Source organism: Saccopteryx leptura, chromosome 3 (genome assembly GCF_036850995.1).
Source record: "Saccopteryx leptura isolate mSacLep1 chromosome 3, mSacLep1_pri_phased_curated, whole genome shotgun sequence".
NCBI classification, from domain to species: domain Eukaryota; kingdom Metazoa; phylum Chordata; class Mammalia; order Chiroptera; family Emballonuridae; genus Saccopteryx; species Saccopteryx leptura.
This window is the reverse complement of record NC_089505.1, coordinates 126,809,277-126,825,661: the sequence shown is the minus strand read 5'-3', so window position 1 is coordinate 126,825,661 and position 16,385 is coordinate 126,809,277. Positions and strand designations below refer to the sequence as shown.

At 43.5% G+C, this 16,385-nt stretch overlaps 2 protein-coding genes across 2 annotated transcripts in view; one reads left to right on the top strand and one right to left on the bottom strand.

The window, feature by feature from the left end:
• Nucleotides 1–16,385, top strand: part of ECHDC2 (enoyl-CoA hydratase domain containing 2) — a 234,551-nt gene that overhangs the window by 71,266 nt on the left and 146,900 nt on the right. The window lies entirely within an intron of this gene.
• The window catches only part of ZYG11A (zyg-11 family member A, cell cycle regulator), a 65,001-nt gene that overhangs the window by 43,034 nt on the left and 5,582 nt on the right, over nt 1–16,385 (bottom strand). The window contains exons 2-3 of the mRNA XM_066376334.1: nt 12,517–12,682; nt 1,766–2,517 (exon numbers count right to left, since the gene is read on the bottom strand). Of these exons, the coding sequence (XP_066232431.1) occupies nt 1,766–2,517; nt 12,517–12,682 (918 nt within the window). The remainder of the gene's footprint in view (nt 1–1,765; nt 2,518–12,516; nt 12,683–16,385) is intronic.

The following is a 16,385-nucleotide window of genomic DNA, read 5'->3' as shown; positions in this document are numbered from 1 at the left end:
CTCAAGTCAGCAACCATGGGGTCATATCTATGATCCCACGCTCAAGCCAGATGAGCCTGCACTCAAGCCGGCGATCTGGGTACTCCACGTCCCAGTCCAATGTTCTATCCACTGCGCCACTGCCTGGTCAGGCTAAGCAGTGGTTCTAAACCTTGGCTGCACATTATATGTAATTAATGGGCGCTTTTAAAATCTTGATGCCTAGGCCAAATCCCAATCCAATTAACCAGAATCTCTGGGGGATGGGACATAAGTATCAGTATATTTTAAAGCTTTCAAAGTGATTAAAATGTACAGTTGAGAACCACTGTTTTAAAAACTATTCTAAGCATAAATATTTAAATATATGCTGCTTTAAAAATAGCACTATCACAGGGGGAGGGGAGATGAGGTGAAAGAGAGGACAGGTTTAGGGGTAGTGAAGGGTGGTGAAGGAGGGTATAGGAGGAATAAAAGAAAAAAAATAGCACCATGACAGACTATAACCCTATTCCAGCATTATTCAAAACATGTTTAAGGTTCTTTTCTTTTTTTTTTTTTTTTTTTGTACTTTTCCGAAGCCGGAAACGGGGAGAGACAGTCAGACAGACTCCCGCATGCGCCCGACCGGGATCCACCCGGCACGCCCACCAGGGGTGAGGCTCTGCCCACCAGGGGGCGATGCTCTGCCCGGACTAGAGCTACTCTAGCGCCTGGGGCAGAGGCCAAGGAGCCATCCCCAGCGCCCCAGCCATCCCCAGCGCCCGGGCCATTCCCGCTCCAATGGAGCCCCAGCTGCGGGAGGGGAAGAGAGAGACAGAGAGGAAGGAGGGGGTGGGGATGGAGAAGCAAATGGGCGTCTCTCCTATGTGCCCCGGCCGGGAATCGAACCCGGGTCCCCTGCATGCCAGGCCGACGCTCCACCGTTGAGCCAACCGGCCAGGGCCAAGGTTCTTTTCAAATTGCTTTGTGTCTTATCTTCACCAAAAACAGTGTCAACCATACTGATCACCTGCCTTATTAATTCTATTTAGCTGTTAATAGAGGTGAAGGACACAATTTTAGAGTCACAAAGACTTGCATACAAATCCTAGCTATACCATTTAATAGATCTATGACTGTGGATAAGTAGCTTAAGCTCCCTGAATTTCTATTCTCTCAACTGTAAAATGGGAGGATTTAAAAAGAAAACAGCCTGACCTGGCGGTGGCGCAGTGGATATAGTGTCAGACTGGGATGTGGAGGATCCAGGTTTGAGACCTCAAGGTTGCCAGCTTGAGCGCGGGCTCATCTGGTTTGAGCAAAAGCTCACCAGCTTGGACCCAAGGTTTCTGGCTTGAGCAAGGGGTTGCTCTGTCTGCTGAAGGCACATATGAGAAAGCTATCAATGAACAACTAAAGTGTCACAACCAAAAACTAATGATTGATGCTTCTCATCTCTCTCCGTTACTGTCTGTCTGTCCCTATCTGTCCCTCTCTCTGACTCTCTCTGTGTCTGTAAAAAAAAAAAAAGAAAAGAAAACAATGTGCACATATGATGTCTGGCAGATAGGAAATGATGTATAAATGACAGCATTGTCATTATGAAACTAAACTAGAGGCCAGGATTGTACCTTGTTTTAAGACTACATTTCTACAACTTATAGCTATACAATAACTCATTGTTAAGCTTCTTAAGGATTTTTTTATCTGTCTCTGTAACCCTAATATCTAGATTCATATATATAACAGCAGCCTAATAATGTTCTGAACAAATGAAATAAACTTATTTTGGATAAGCACTAACCCGTAAGCCTTGCTTTGTAGTAAAGAACTCAGAATAACCAGCATCTGTAGCCAATAGTCCCACAAATTGCATCTCAGGCCGCTGCTGTATAAATAGTTCTACAGCTCTATCAGTGATGCAGCTGCCTCCCGAAATATCCAGCGACACAACATTAGGTAGAATATCCTTCTGCTGTAGCAAATGAAAAGCTAGATCTGATTTGAGTTGCCTGTGATCAGAAATATCAAGGTGAAGCAGATATTTAAGTTCTCTAATGACTGCAAGAATTTGTGGTTTGGTCATGGTCAGGCATTTCAGATAATGCATTGTGAGAGATTTGAGTCGATCCTTACAGGTAAGGAGTGCAGAGATGTCAGTGACCAGAGTATTGGAAATATCCAAGCTTTCCAGTTTTGGTAACTGAGAAACACTAGCCAGGTCTTCACTATGAAAACAAACACTGAAAACACTTAAAACACGAAGACCAGTGAGCTGACCAACGAGCAGGAGTCCTGAATCTTGAGGGATGCTTGTCGAGTCCAAAAAGAGATTCCGGAGGTTTTGCTGGATCCAGCTATTGCTGCAGAGTCCCCGTATGATGTCTGGGACTGGGAGGTCCGTGTGCAGTGCAGTAGCATCCAGTCCAGTGAGTTTGTGATGGCAGAAAGCTTTAATGAATGCAGTTGTAGAGATTTTAGCTCTTTTAATATTGATCAGCTTCAGTTTCATTTGGCTACCTCGGAAAATGCTTGCTGTTCTGTCAGTCAGCTTGCCTAAAAAAGGACCAGAACCAGTTTGTAATAACTAAATCTCATACCTTTTCTAGAAGGCCTACGGCCAATAAACTATGACAGGTGCTAATAATATAACAATAACTATATTTACTGCTTACTCTGTGCCAAACATTGTTCGAAACCCTTTACTCAAATTATATCACTTATTCTTTGCAACAATACTATAAAAAAGACTATTACTATTAACCATCTTATAGCTGAGCAAACTAAAGCTTAAAGACGTTAAGTATGTAACTTGTTCAAGGCCCAAATATGTGGCAGAATCAAGAATCAAAGTCAGTGGGACTCCAGAACCCAGTTTTATCCATTATCAACCTTGTTCACAGAAAAAAGACAAAATAAAATAGTAAGTACAAAATATATAGTATGCAGATAACTCTATTAATGATTACTTTAAACCAAATTAGTGGATAGCCTTAGAAAAGTTCTCAGTGTCTCATTTTTCTCATCTATAAAATAAGTGGGTTGTACTAGATTTCACTTAGAAAAGTTTTACTAAGCATATTCTATGTGTGAGACGGCACACAAGGTAATTAGAATTCAGTCTAGGAATGCACATAAATAAATTATAAATAGTGTATTATATGCAGTAGTGATTCATCCCAGGTGTTGAATTAGTACAAATGAGATTAACTTGGGGTAAAGTTTTGAGGGGGGAAAGGTGTTGCCAGGGGGAAGGTGAAGGGTGGAAGAACATGTTAAAGACACAGAGGCACAGCCTGACCAGGGGATGGCGCAATGGATAGAGCATCAGACTGGGATGCAGAGGACCCAGGTTCAAAAACCCAAGGTCGCCAGCTTGAGTGAGGGCTCATCTGGTTTGAGCAAGGCTCAACAGCTTGAGCCCAGGTCCCTGGTTTAAGCAAGGGGTCACTCAGTGTGCTGTAGCGCCCCCCAGTCAAGGCACATATGAGAAAGCAATCTATGAACAACTATGGTGTCGCAATAAAGAATTTAGGCTTGCCTGACCTGTGGTGGTGCAGTGGATAAAGCATGGACCTGGAAATGCTGAGGTCACTGGTTCGAAACCCTGGGCTTGCCTGGTCAAGGCACATATGGGAGTTGATGCTTCCAGCTCCTCCCCCACTTCTCTCTCTCTCTCTGTCTCTCCCTCTCCTCTCTAAAATGAAAAAAAAAAAGGAAAGCACTTGTTGTTAGCCTGACCAGGCGGTGGCGCACTGGATAGAGCGTTGGACTGGGATGCTGAGGACTCAGGTTTGAGACCCCGAGGTCACCAGCTTGAGCACAGGCTCATCTGGTTTGAGCAGAGCTCACCAGCTTGGACCCAAGGTCGCTGGCTCGAACAAGGGGTTACTCGGTCTGCTGAACACCTGCGGTCAAGGCACGTATGAGAAAGCAATCAATGAACAACTAAGGTGTTGCAATGAGCAATGAAAAACTAATGATTGATGCTTCTCATCTCTCCGTTCCTGTCTGTCTGTCCCTCTCTCTGACTCTCTCTCTGTCTCTGTAAAAAAAAAAAAAAAAAAAAAAAAAGAATTTAGGCTTCCCGCCTGACCAGGCGGTGGCGCAGTGGATAGAGCGTCGAACTGGGATGTGGAAAACTCAGGTTCAAGACCCCGAGGTCCCCAGCTTGAGCGTGGGCTCATCTGGTGTGAGCAAAAAGCTCACCAGCTTGGACCCAAGGTCGCTGGCTCCAGCAAGGGTTACTTGGTCTGCTGAAGGCCCACGGTCAAGGCACATATGAGAAAGCAATCAATGAACACTAAGGTGTCGCAACAAAAAACTAATGATTCATGCTTCTCATCTCTCTCCATTCCTGTGTCTGTCCCTATTTATCCCTCTCTCTGACTCTGTCTCTGAAAAAAGAAAGAGAGAGAGAGAGAGAGAGAGAGAGAGAAAGAGAGAGAGAGAAAGAAAGAAAGAAAGAAAGAAAGAAAGAAAGAAAGAAAGAAAGAAAGAAAGAAAGAAAGAAAGAAAGAAAGAAAGAAAGAAAGAATTTTAAGCAGAAAAGTTAGTGGTTATAATTATATTTTTAGAAAAACCAATTATGTGACAGAGGTAAAGGAATTACAATGGTGGTTGATGGGAGTGAGATGGAGCAAGAGGTTACTAATCATTTTTATCATGAGAGGTGAAAATTTAAACTAAGGCTTACAGAATATGGTAGCTGAATGGACTAGGGAGAAAAACTGAGGAAAAAGCTATCTAAGCCAATTCCCAGGTTCCCAGTTTGAAGTAGGCTGTGCTACTAAGACAGGAGGAAGGAAGCCCCTCTACTTCAAGCTTTGCAGAGGAACTGAGCACATTCATTCATACATTTATTCAACAAATATGGAGTGCTCACTATATATAAAGTGCTATGCTACATGCCTGGAACGGTGAATGAGATGATTGATGCTTCTCATCTCTCTCCATTCCTGTTTGTCTGTCCCTGTCTATCCCTCTCTCTGACTCATTCTGTCTCTGTAAAAAATAAATAAATAAATAAAATTTTAAAATTATATAATTGCTTATGTAGAAAATCTGAGAGAACCTCAAAAACAACTCTTGGAACTAATAAGCAGTTGTTGGGCAAATTAGTTTGTAAAATGTGATTTTTACGTTTGCTTACTCTTGTTAAAAATGGCCACTGCCACTGTGAATGCCAGATGAAACTGTTAATTACCTTCCTGCTTGGGAAGGGGCTTTGTTAAGCTAATGTTGCTGGAGGAGGGGTTTCGTGCCAAAAAGTTTGTGAGGAAGAAGGAAAAAGGAAGCCAAGATGGCAGGGTGCTGAAGGAGAAGCCAGTTTGTGCAGAGATGGGAAGGGAGAAGGTATGCAGATGGGGAACCAGAGGTGACTGAGCTGGTGGGGGCCTTTGATTCTAGGAAAACCCAGATGTGTCAGTAGCTTTGTGAGCTCTGAAGGAGTGGGTTTTGGAGCCCTGTATGTTTTTACTTGCTTGCAGGGTGCAAGGCTAGAATAAAGGAATGGCCCACCAGTTTTCGGCTCTGCAGTTTCTTTACCTTCTGTCTGAATCTAATGGGAACCTGCACATGCACAGCAACGATGGCCCTGACTACTGGGCATACAGCAGTCTACCAAGGTTGCAGGATACAAGGTTACTATACAAAAGTCAACTGTGTTCCCATATACAAACAAATAAAAGTAGAATTTGAAATTAAAACATAACACCACTTGTATTAGTGTGGGAAACAGGCTGCAAGCTGACAAAGTCCTTGCTGCCTATCCCCCCACCTCACTTGCTTAAGTTGCTAGAGGCTGTGGGAGACTGTAAACCAGTGGTAGTCAGCCTGGCCCCTACCGCCCACTACTGGGCGCGTTCCAGCTTTCATGGTGGGCGGGAGCGGAGCAACCAAAGTATAAACAAAAAAGAGCTTTAACTATAGTAAGTTGTTTTATAAAGATTTATTCTGCCAAACTTAGCAAAAATCCAACATAAAGTACTTGGTAAGTAATTATTATTATATGCTTTAACTTGCTGTAACTCTGCTTTATAAATTTTATAAAGTAAAGTTACTTCCCTACTTTATAAATCACCATTGCTGTGGAACCGGTGGGTAGTTAGAAAATTTTACTACTAACAGGGATACAAAAGTGGGCGGTAGATTATAAAAAGGTTGACTACTCCTGCTGTAAACTGACAAAAGAGCCTTGCAATTTAAAGCTTAAATTGCTAAAGGCGCTGACCTATGGTGGCACAGTGGATAAAGTATCAACCAGCAGACCTGGAAAGCTGAGGTCCCTGGTTCGAAATTCTGAGCTTGCCTGATCAAGGCACATGTAGGAGTTGATACTTCCTGCTCCTCCCCCTTTCTCTCTTTCTCTCTTTCTCCTGTTTCTCTAAAAAGTGAATAAATAAAATCTTAAAAAAAAAAAATTGCTAAAGGCAACCTCTGATTGTTTGATTAAATTGGTAAAGGTGGCCCTGGCCGGTTGGCTCAGTGGTAGAGCATTGGCCTGGCGTGCAGAAGTCCCGGGTTCGATTCCCGACCAGGGCACACAGGAGAAGCGCCCATCTGCTTCTCCACCCCTCCCCCTCTCCTTCCTCTCTGTCTCTCTCTTCCCCTCCCGCAGCAAGGCTCCATTGGAGCAAAGATGGCCTGGGCGCTGGGGATGGCTCCTTGGCTTCTGCCCCAGGCGCTAGAGTGGCTCTGGTCGCAACAGAGCGGCGCCCCGGAGGGGCAGAGCATTGCCCCCTGGTGGGCATGCCCGGTGGATCCCAGTAGGACGCATGCAGGAGTCTGTCTGACTGTCTCTCCCCGTTTCCATATTCAGGAAAAAAAAAAATTGGTAAAGGCAATTTACATGCCCTTCCCCACACCTCCATGTTAGCTGTGACGCTGATGGTTTCTACTCATCCCATCCCCCATGTCCCTAGAAGACACTGGAGGCAGGGTTTTTTTCACCCTTTGTTTTGTGAAGTTAAAATGTTATGAATGGTGGGGGGTTTTCTGCACCTGGGAGAATTCTCGGTTTGCCTCAAAAATGTGACTTTGTATCTGAGCTCTCTTTGTTTTGCAAAATAACTTTGCTTTACACTATAAAAACAAAGCTTTGGGGAGTATAGGCCACTCTTATAAATCACCAGTTTACAGGAGGCCTCCTAATCCTATTCTTTTTCTTTCTGTGTTTATTTTCTAATCCTCCACCATTCCCACAAGAGACCTGCATAATTACCAGTGGTGCTGGCTCGTGACATATTGGCACCCCAAAACAGTGAAATTACTTAGGTATAATCTAAGAAAATATGTACAAGAGCTGTATGAGAAAAACTACAAAACTCTGATAAATGAAACAAATTAGAACTAAAAAGTAGATATTCCATGTTCATAGAGAGGAAGACTCAATATTGTCAATCTTACCAGTTTTTCCCAACTTGGTCTAGAGCAGGGGTCTCAAACTTGCGGCCCACCGAACAATTTTGTGCGGCCCGCAGACTAATCCACGAAGTTCAAAATATTTTGGATAAAATTAAGTAAGCGTAGGGGCCTACTTGTATTTTTCATTTTTCTAGCATCCTAGCTAGATATTAGCTTAGTTAACAGCAGTTGTGATGCGAACTACAGTTTCTGGTCGTTTTGTGACACTGAGTAAACTGCATGTACGATTGTGCTTGTTGTACTGATTTTTTTTTTGTTTTCAACTGCAGTGAGAAAAGTGTTGCGTAACAGTTGCCTTTTGTAGACCTAGTGCGGCCCGCCCAACGGCTGTGATCTTGCTCTGCGGCCCACATGCTGAGTTGAGTTTGAGACCCCTGGTCTAGAGTCAATACAATCCCAATAAATATCCCAGAAAATTATTCTGTGGATATCAAGAAACTGATTCTAGGGCTGTAGGGCCAAGGGCCATTGGCATGGCCATGCAGATTTTCACTGGATTCGGGCAAATGGTAAAGGAACAGTGGAGCTGAAGGATGGTGGGCTATTCCGCTTATTAAAATCTCATAAAGGCGGATGAGCAAACAGGCAGGGCTCCCAAGCCCCTCAGCATTCCAGACTCAGCCAGACTCATACGCCCCCATCAGCCTCAGCACTCCCCAAACAGGCCAGGTGGAATTCAGGGCTCCAAAACCCCAACTCATTGTCTCAGGTTCCACAACCCAGACTCATTCTTCGGAGTCACCCTCTGGACTCCTAAGCCCTCATAAGCCTCAGCAAGGTTCTCTCTCTCTCTCTCTCTTTCTCTCTTTACTCTTCTGCAAAACAGGAAAACAGGCTGGGGGAAAAAAACCCTTCTCCAGCAAACAATAGCAACAATGGCCCCTTCCAAGCAGGAAGGCAATCTGCAATTTGCAATCTGCTGCACTCAGAACAAGCACACACAGCCTTCCATAAACTATACATACATGGCACTGGACCAATACAAGCAGCAAACCTAAAAAAAAGTTTGTTTAGCCTGACCAGGCGGTGGCGCATTGGATAGAGCGTCGGACTGGGATGCGGAGGACCCAGGTTTGAGACCCTGAGGTCGCCAGCTTGAGCACAGGCTCATCTGGTTTGAGCAAAAAAAGCTCACCAGCTTGGACCTGAGGTCGCTGGCTTGAGCAAGGGGTTACTAGGTCTACTGAAGGCCCACAGTCAAGGCACATATGAGAAAGCAATCAATGAACAACTAAGGTGTCGCAACGAAAAACTGATGATTGATGCTTCTCATCTCTCTCCGTTCCTGTCCGTCTATCCCTATCTGTTCCTCTCACTGACTCTCTCGCTGTCTCTGAAAAAAAAAAAAAAAAAGTTTGTTTACCCAACAAGAGCCCTGGCTCAGCAATAGAGTGTCAGCCCCACACAGAAGCGACCATCTGCTTTTCAACCCCTCTATCTCTCTCTTCCCCTCCCACAGCCAAAGCTCAGTCAATTGGTTCAAGTGCATGGGCCCCAGTACTGAGGGCGCTGAGGATGGCTGGGTGGAGCCTCTATTTCAGGCAATAAAAATAGCTCAGTTGTGCCTGACCAGTCAGGTAGTGGCACAGTGGATAAAGCATTGGCCTGGGATGCAGAGGACCCATGTTCAAAACCCCCAAGGTCGCCGGCTTGAGTGAGGGCTCAATGGCTTCAGTACAGGGTCACTGGCTTCAGCACATGGTCATAGACGTGACCCTATGGTCGCTGGCTTGAGCCCAAAGGTCACTGGCTTGAGCAAGGGTTCACTGGCTCAGCTGTAGCCCCTCATCAAGGCACATATGAGAAAGCAATCACTGGACAACTAAAGTGACATGACTACAAGCTGATGCTTATCTCTCTCCCTTCCTGTCTCCCTCACACATATGCTATAAAAATAAAAATTAAAAAAAAAAAAGAATTATGCTACATCTACTCTACCTGTGCTCTATAAATAGAACAACAGTATATCTTTTTACAACATGGTTTACTAAATAGTTTAAGCCCACTGTTGAGACCTACTGCTCACAAAATAAGATTCCTTTCAAAATATTACTGCGCTCTGACAATGCACCTGGTCACACAAGGGCTCTGATGAAGATACAGTGTTTCCAAGACTGCTAACACACATCCATTTTGCAGCCCATGGATCAAGGAGTAATTTCAATATTATTCTTATTATTTAAGAAATACATTATATAAGGCTATTGCTGCCATCGATAAAAGATTCCTCTGGTGGATCTGGACAAAGGTAATTGAAAACCTTCTGGAAAGGACTGACCATTAAAACTGACATTAAGAACATTTGTGGCCTGACCTGTGGTGGCGCAGTGGATAAAGTGTCGACCTGGGAATGCTGAGGTCGCCAGTTCAAAACCCTGGGCTTGCCTGGTCAAGGTGCATATGAGAGTTGATGCTTTCTGCTCCTCTCCCTTCTCTCTCTCTCTCTCTCTCTCTCTCTCTCTCTCTCTGTGTGTGTTTCTCTCTCTAAAAAAAAAAACTGAATAAAGTTAAAAATAAAATAAAAAAATAAAAGAACATTTGTGATGCATGGAAACAGGTCAAAATATCTACACTACCAGGAGTTTGAAAGAAGCTATTTGTAACCATCATGGATGACTTTGAGGGGTTCACGAGTTCAGTGGAGGAAGCAAGAACAGGTTAGGTAAAAATAACAAAAGAACTAGAATTAGTAATGGAGCTTGAAGGTGTGACTGAATTGCTGCAATCTGATGATAAAACTTTAACGTGTGAGGCGGTGCATCTTATGGATGAGCAAAGAAAGTGGTTTCTTGAGATGAAACCTACACCTGCTAAAGATGCTGTGAAGACTGTTGAAATAAAAACAAAGGATTTAGAATATTACATAAGTTTAGTTGATGAACCGCTAGCAGGGTTTGAGAGGACTGACTCCACTTTTGAAAAAACTTCTACTGTGGGTAAAATGCTATCAAACAGCATCACATGCTACAGAGAAATCGTTCTTGAAAGGAAGAGTCAATCAAGGCAATAAACTTCACTGTTGTCGGCCTGACCTGTGGTGGCGCAGTGGATAAAGCGTCGACCTGGAAATGCTGAGGTCGCCGGTTCGAAACCCTGGGCTTGCCTGGTCAAGGCACATATGGGAGTTGATGCTTCCAGCTCCTCCCCCCATCTCTCTCTCTGTCTCTCTCTCCTCTGCCTCTCTCTCTCCTTCTCTCTCTCCTCTCTAAAAATGAATAAATAAAAAGAAATTTTAAAAAACTTCACTGTTGTCTTATTTTTAAAAACTGCCACAGCGACGTAACCCTTAGCAACCACCAACCTGATCAGCCAGCAACCATCAACATGGCGGCAAAGACCCTCCATGAGCAAAGGTTACAACTTACCAAAGGCTCAGATGCCATTTTTAGCAATAAAGCATTTCTAAATCTATTTATTTATTTATTTTAGAGTGAGATAGAGAGACAGAAACATTGATCTGTTCCTGTATGTGCCTTGACCCAGGATCGAACCGGCAGCCTTTGCACAGTGGGATGACGCTCTAACCAATTGAGCAATCTGGCCAGGGCTAAAGGTTTTTGGGTTTTTGTTGGTTTTTTTTTGTATTTTTCTGAAGTTGGAAACGGGGAGGCAGTCAGACAGACTCCCGCATGCGCCCAACCGGGATCCACTCGGCATGCCCACCAGGGGGCAATGCTCTGCCCATCTGGAGCATCGCTCTGTTGCGACCAGAGCCATTCTAAAACCTGAAGCAGAGGCCATGGAGCCATCCTCAGCGCCCGGGTCAACTTTGCTCCAATGGAGCCTCGGCTGCAGGAGGGGAAGACAGACAGAGAGGAAGGAGAGGGGGACGGATGGAGAAGCAGATGGGTGCTTCTCCTGTGTGCCCTGGCCGGGAATCGAACCCGGGACTCCTGCACGCCAGGCCGACGCTCTACCACTGAGCCAACCGGCTAGGGCCTAAAGTTTTTAATTAAAGTTTATAATTTTTTTTTTTAGATATTGTACACTTAATATACTACAGTATAGTGTAAACATAACTTTAATATGCACTGGGGGCCTGACATGTGGTGGCGCAGTGGATAAAGCGTCAACCTGGAAATGCTGAGGTCGCCGGTTCAAAACCCCAGGCTTGCCTGGTCAAGGCACATATGGGAGTTGATGCTTCCAGCTCCTCCTCCCTTCTCTCTCTGTCTCTCCCTCTCCTCTCTAAAATGAATAAATAAAAAAATTTTTTTTTAATCGATTAAAAAAAATATGCACTGGGAAACCAAAATATTGGTGTGACTTGCTTTATTGTGTTATTCACTTTGTTGTGGTAGTCTGGAAACAAACCTGCAATATCTTCTCTGAGGTATGCCTGTAGTATGAGCCAAAAAAATGACAAGGCAATTGATGCTACAGCATAGATGAACTCTGACAATAGTGCGCTGAGTGAAAGAAGTCAGATGCAAAAAGACACATATTTGCATGATTCCATTTTTAATATATTAAATATGCAGAATAGGCAAATTCATGAAGGTAAAAAGTAAATTAGTGGTTGCTTAGGGTTGCAGGCAGGATGGGTAAGGAGATTCTTTTTTGAAGTGATGAAATATTGTGATGAGGGCTGTAAAATTGTAATGATGACTGCACAAATCTGTGAATACACTAAAAAAGTCACTGAATTGTAAATTTTAAATGGATGAATTATATGGTATACGAATTACATTCCAATAATTTGTTGGTAAAATTTTTTTTTCGTTAAGGAAACACTATAACATGGCAAATTAAACATAGCTCATTTGAACACCCCACATAATGGGAGGTAAAGGAAAATTATTTAAAGGCTCGTGTTAATCAAAAGAACAGGAGACAAGACTACAGCAACTGCATTTCAGCAGCTAGACAGCAGACAGCTGGTTGTAACTTGACTTAGTTCTCCACTATCTCCACTTGACTAAGCCAATCGCAGGACAAGCCTAGGTCAAGCCTAGAAGCAAAACAATTTCCACCAAGGGATCTCAGAGAGACTCTGAGTCTCCACACAGATAAAATTGGAATAATTTCTTCATTTCTCACCAAGTTGTTGTAAGAACAAAATAGGAACTGAATGTGCTTTTCAAATTGTAGAGTCTTATAAAAGTACACGATAGAGTACCTTATCATTACCTTGCCAAGTCATCACCCCAAGGAATCGATCAGCTAATTCCTGAGGGAAACTCCAGTGTTCTGGAAGGCACAGGGTTCCATCAGATCTTTCAGAACATAATTTCTCCAGGTTAGCAATCAGGACATTCAGGCAGGTGTATACCAAAGAGTAGGGAGATGCTTCCTCCTAGCAAACAAACCCCCAAAAATCTTTTGTTAGAATACATGTACAAAAAGTCAACATAAAAGTGGTCATGCCGCCTGACCAGGCGGTGGCGCAGTGGATTAGAGCGTTGGACTGGGATGCAGAGGACCCAGGTTCGAGACCCCGAGGTCGCCAGCTTGAGTACAGGCTCATCTGGTTTGAGCAAAAAAAGCCCACCAGCTTGAACCCAAGGTCGCTGGCTCCAGCAAGGAGTTACTCGGTCTGCTGAAGGCCCACGGTCAAGGCACATATGAGAAAGCAATCAATGAACAACTAAGGTGTTGCAACGCACAATGACAAACTAATGATTGATGCTTCTCATCTCTCTCCGATCCTGTCTGTCCCTGTCTATCCCTCTCTTTGACTCACTCTCTCTCTGTCTCTGTAAAAAAAAATTAAAAAAAAAGTGGTCATGCCATACATTAACTACTTAATGAGTACATCTAAAAATGCATTCTCCTTGCCTGACCAGGCGGTGGCACAATGGATAGAGCGTGAGACTGGGACGTGGAGAACCCATGTTCGAAACCCCAAGGTTACCAGCTTGAGTGTGGCCTCATTTGGTTTGATGCCTTAAGCAAAGGGTCACTCGGTCTGCTGTAGCACCCTGGTCAAGGCACATATGAGAAAGCAATCAGTGAACTAAGGTGCCACAATGAATCTCTCTCCCTTCCTGTCTGTCTGTCCCTATCTGTCCCTCTCTCTGTCTCTGTCACACACACAAAAATTTTTTTAATAAAATAAAAATGCATTCTCCTTATTCTAATAATGATTTATAAGTAATGGAACCACTTTATTCCAACTGTTACTGAATTGAAAATTTCATGTTATATCTTGAAAAATAAGCTCTCTCAATCCTTCACTTATCTATCACTTGTTTTGTACCAAGCACTGAAAATACAAGGATGAATAAGATATAGTTCTAATCCTTTTAAGCTAACAGTTTACTGGGGAATATAACCAAGAAATCTGACAATTTCAATACAACATAAGAAACTATTCAAAGCAGAGGACACCAAATCCCCTCAATCAAGCAACAAAAGGTCCCTTTATCCTCTAGAGCAGGGGTAGTCAACCTTTTTATACCTACCACCCACTTTTGTATCTCTGTTAGTAGTAAAATTTTCTAACTGCCCACCGGTCCCACAGTAATGGTGATTTATAAAGTAGGGAAGTAACTTTACTTTGTAAAATTTATAAAGCAGAGTTACAGCAAGTTAAAGCATATAATAATAATTATTTAGCAAGTACTTTATGTCAAATTTTCACTAAGTTTGGCAGAATAAATCCTTATAAAACAACTTACTATAGTTAAATCTATCTTTTTATTTATACTTTGGTTGCTCTGCTACCGTCCACCATGAAATCTGGAACGCCCACTCGTGGGCAGGAGGGACCGGGGTTGACTACCACTGCTCTAGAGTCCCTAGATCCCACCTCAAACATCTCTTCACCCTTTAAAAAACTCCAACAAGCCCTCTCTCAGCTTCAGCCCTAACTTTTCCCAATCTCACTAAACCCTTCAAACCTTATACTGATGAAAGGGAGGCAATAGCTGTTGGCATTTTAGGACAAGCCTACAAGTCATAGCCTATTTATCAAAACAGCTTGAAACTATGTACTGTTAAAGCAGGGGTCGGGAACCTATGGCTCACGAGCCAGATGTGGCTCTTTTTTTTTTTTTTTAAGAGTCTACTAATTTTAAATTATTTTTATTTTTTATTTATTTTAGAGGAGAGAGAGAGAGAGAGAGAGAGAGAAGGGGGGAGGAGCAGAAAGCATCAACTCCCTCCCATATGTGGCTTGACCAGGCAAGCCCAGGGTTCCGAACCAGCAACCTCAGCGTTCCAAGTTGACGCTGGATCCACTGCGCCACCACAGGTCAGGCCAGATGTGGCTCTTTTTTTTTTTTTTTTTTTTTTACAGAGGCAGAGATAGACAGGGACAGACAGACAGGAACGGAGAGAGATGAGAAGCATCAATCATCAGTTTCTCGTTGCGCGTTGCAACTTCTTAGTTGTTCATTGATTGCTTTCTCACATGTGCCTTGACCGTGGGCCTTCAGCAGACCGAGTAACCCCTTGCTGGAGCCAGCGACCTTGGGTCCAAGCTGGTGAGCTCTTTGCTCAAGCTGGCGACCTCGGGGTCTCGAACCTGGGTCCTTCCGCATCCCAGTCTGACGCTCTATCCACTGCGCCACCACCTGGTCAGGCCAGATGTGGCTCTTTTGATGGCTGCATCTGGCCTGCAGACAAATCTTTAATAAAAATAATAATGTTAAAAATATAAAACAGGCCTGACCTGTGGTGGTGCAGTGGATAAAGCGTCAACCTGGAAACGCTGAGGTTGCCGGTTCAAAACCCTGGGCTTGCCTGGTCAAGGCACATATGGGAGTTGATGCTTCCTGCTCCTCCCTCCTTTTCTCTCTCTCTCTCTCTCTCTCTCTCTCTCTCTCTCACTCTCTCCCCTCTCTATAATGAATAAATTTTTAAAAATCTTAAAAAGAAAAAAAAAATAAAAAAAAATAAAAAAAAAATATATATATATATATAAAACAGCCTGACCAGGCAGTGGCGCAGTGGATAGAGCGTCGGACTGGGATGCAGAGGACCCAGGTTTGAGACCCCAAGGTCTCCAGCTTGATTGAGCGTGGGCTCATCTGGTTTGAGCAAAAGCTCACCAGCTTGAACCCAAGGTCGCTGGCTCCAGCAAGGGGTTACTCGATCTGCTGAAGGCCTACAGTCAAGGCACATATGAGAAAGCAATCAATGAACAACTAAGGTGTTGCAACAAAAAACTGATGATTGATGCTTCTCATCTCTCTCCGTTCCTGTCTGTCCCTGTCTATCCCTCTCTCTGACTCACTCTGTCTCTGTAAAAAATAAATAAATAAAATTTAAAAAGAAATATATATATATATATATAAAACATTCTCATGTATTACAATCCATTCATTTCCTACCACTCATGTTCAAGGTTGCAGGTGGCTGCAGCCAATCACAGCCGTCCTCTGGGACAACACCAAATTTTTATTGGATAATGCATAATGTACACGGGTCGTATGGCTCTCACGGAATTACATTTTAAAATATGTGGTGTTCATGGCTCTCTCAGCCAAAAAGATCCCCGACCCCTGTGTTAAAGGATGACCAACTTGCCTCAGGACCCTAGCAGCTGCCGCTCTCCTCACACAAAAAAGCAAAAAAACCTCACATTTGGACAACCAACAACAGTTCTTTCCTCCCACAATCTTTCTGACTTACTATCTCACAAAACTACACAAATTCTCCCTCCCTCCTGAATTCAACCCTTTTTCTCCACCAAACTATCAAGGCCAAATCCCGCCCCTTAGAAGTCACATCTCAAAAAGATGAATTATTCGCTCTCACCAAAGCACTCACCCTAGCGCAGGGATGTGATATTAACATATATACAGATTCCAAATGCACCTTTAACATCATACACTCATATGACAGTTTAAAAATGTTCACCCTTAACTCCCCCCTCCCAATAAAAGACTCCATTGCTCTACGTATTTTCCTATGAACTCAAGCCCCCTTATATGCTTCACCGGAACATCAGGGAACAGTGGGTCATTCTGCCAGAAACTGCATGCAACATCACTGTCACTCCAGTTTCCAACCACACATTAGTCTCGATGAATAGACTATCAGGCCCCTTCTGA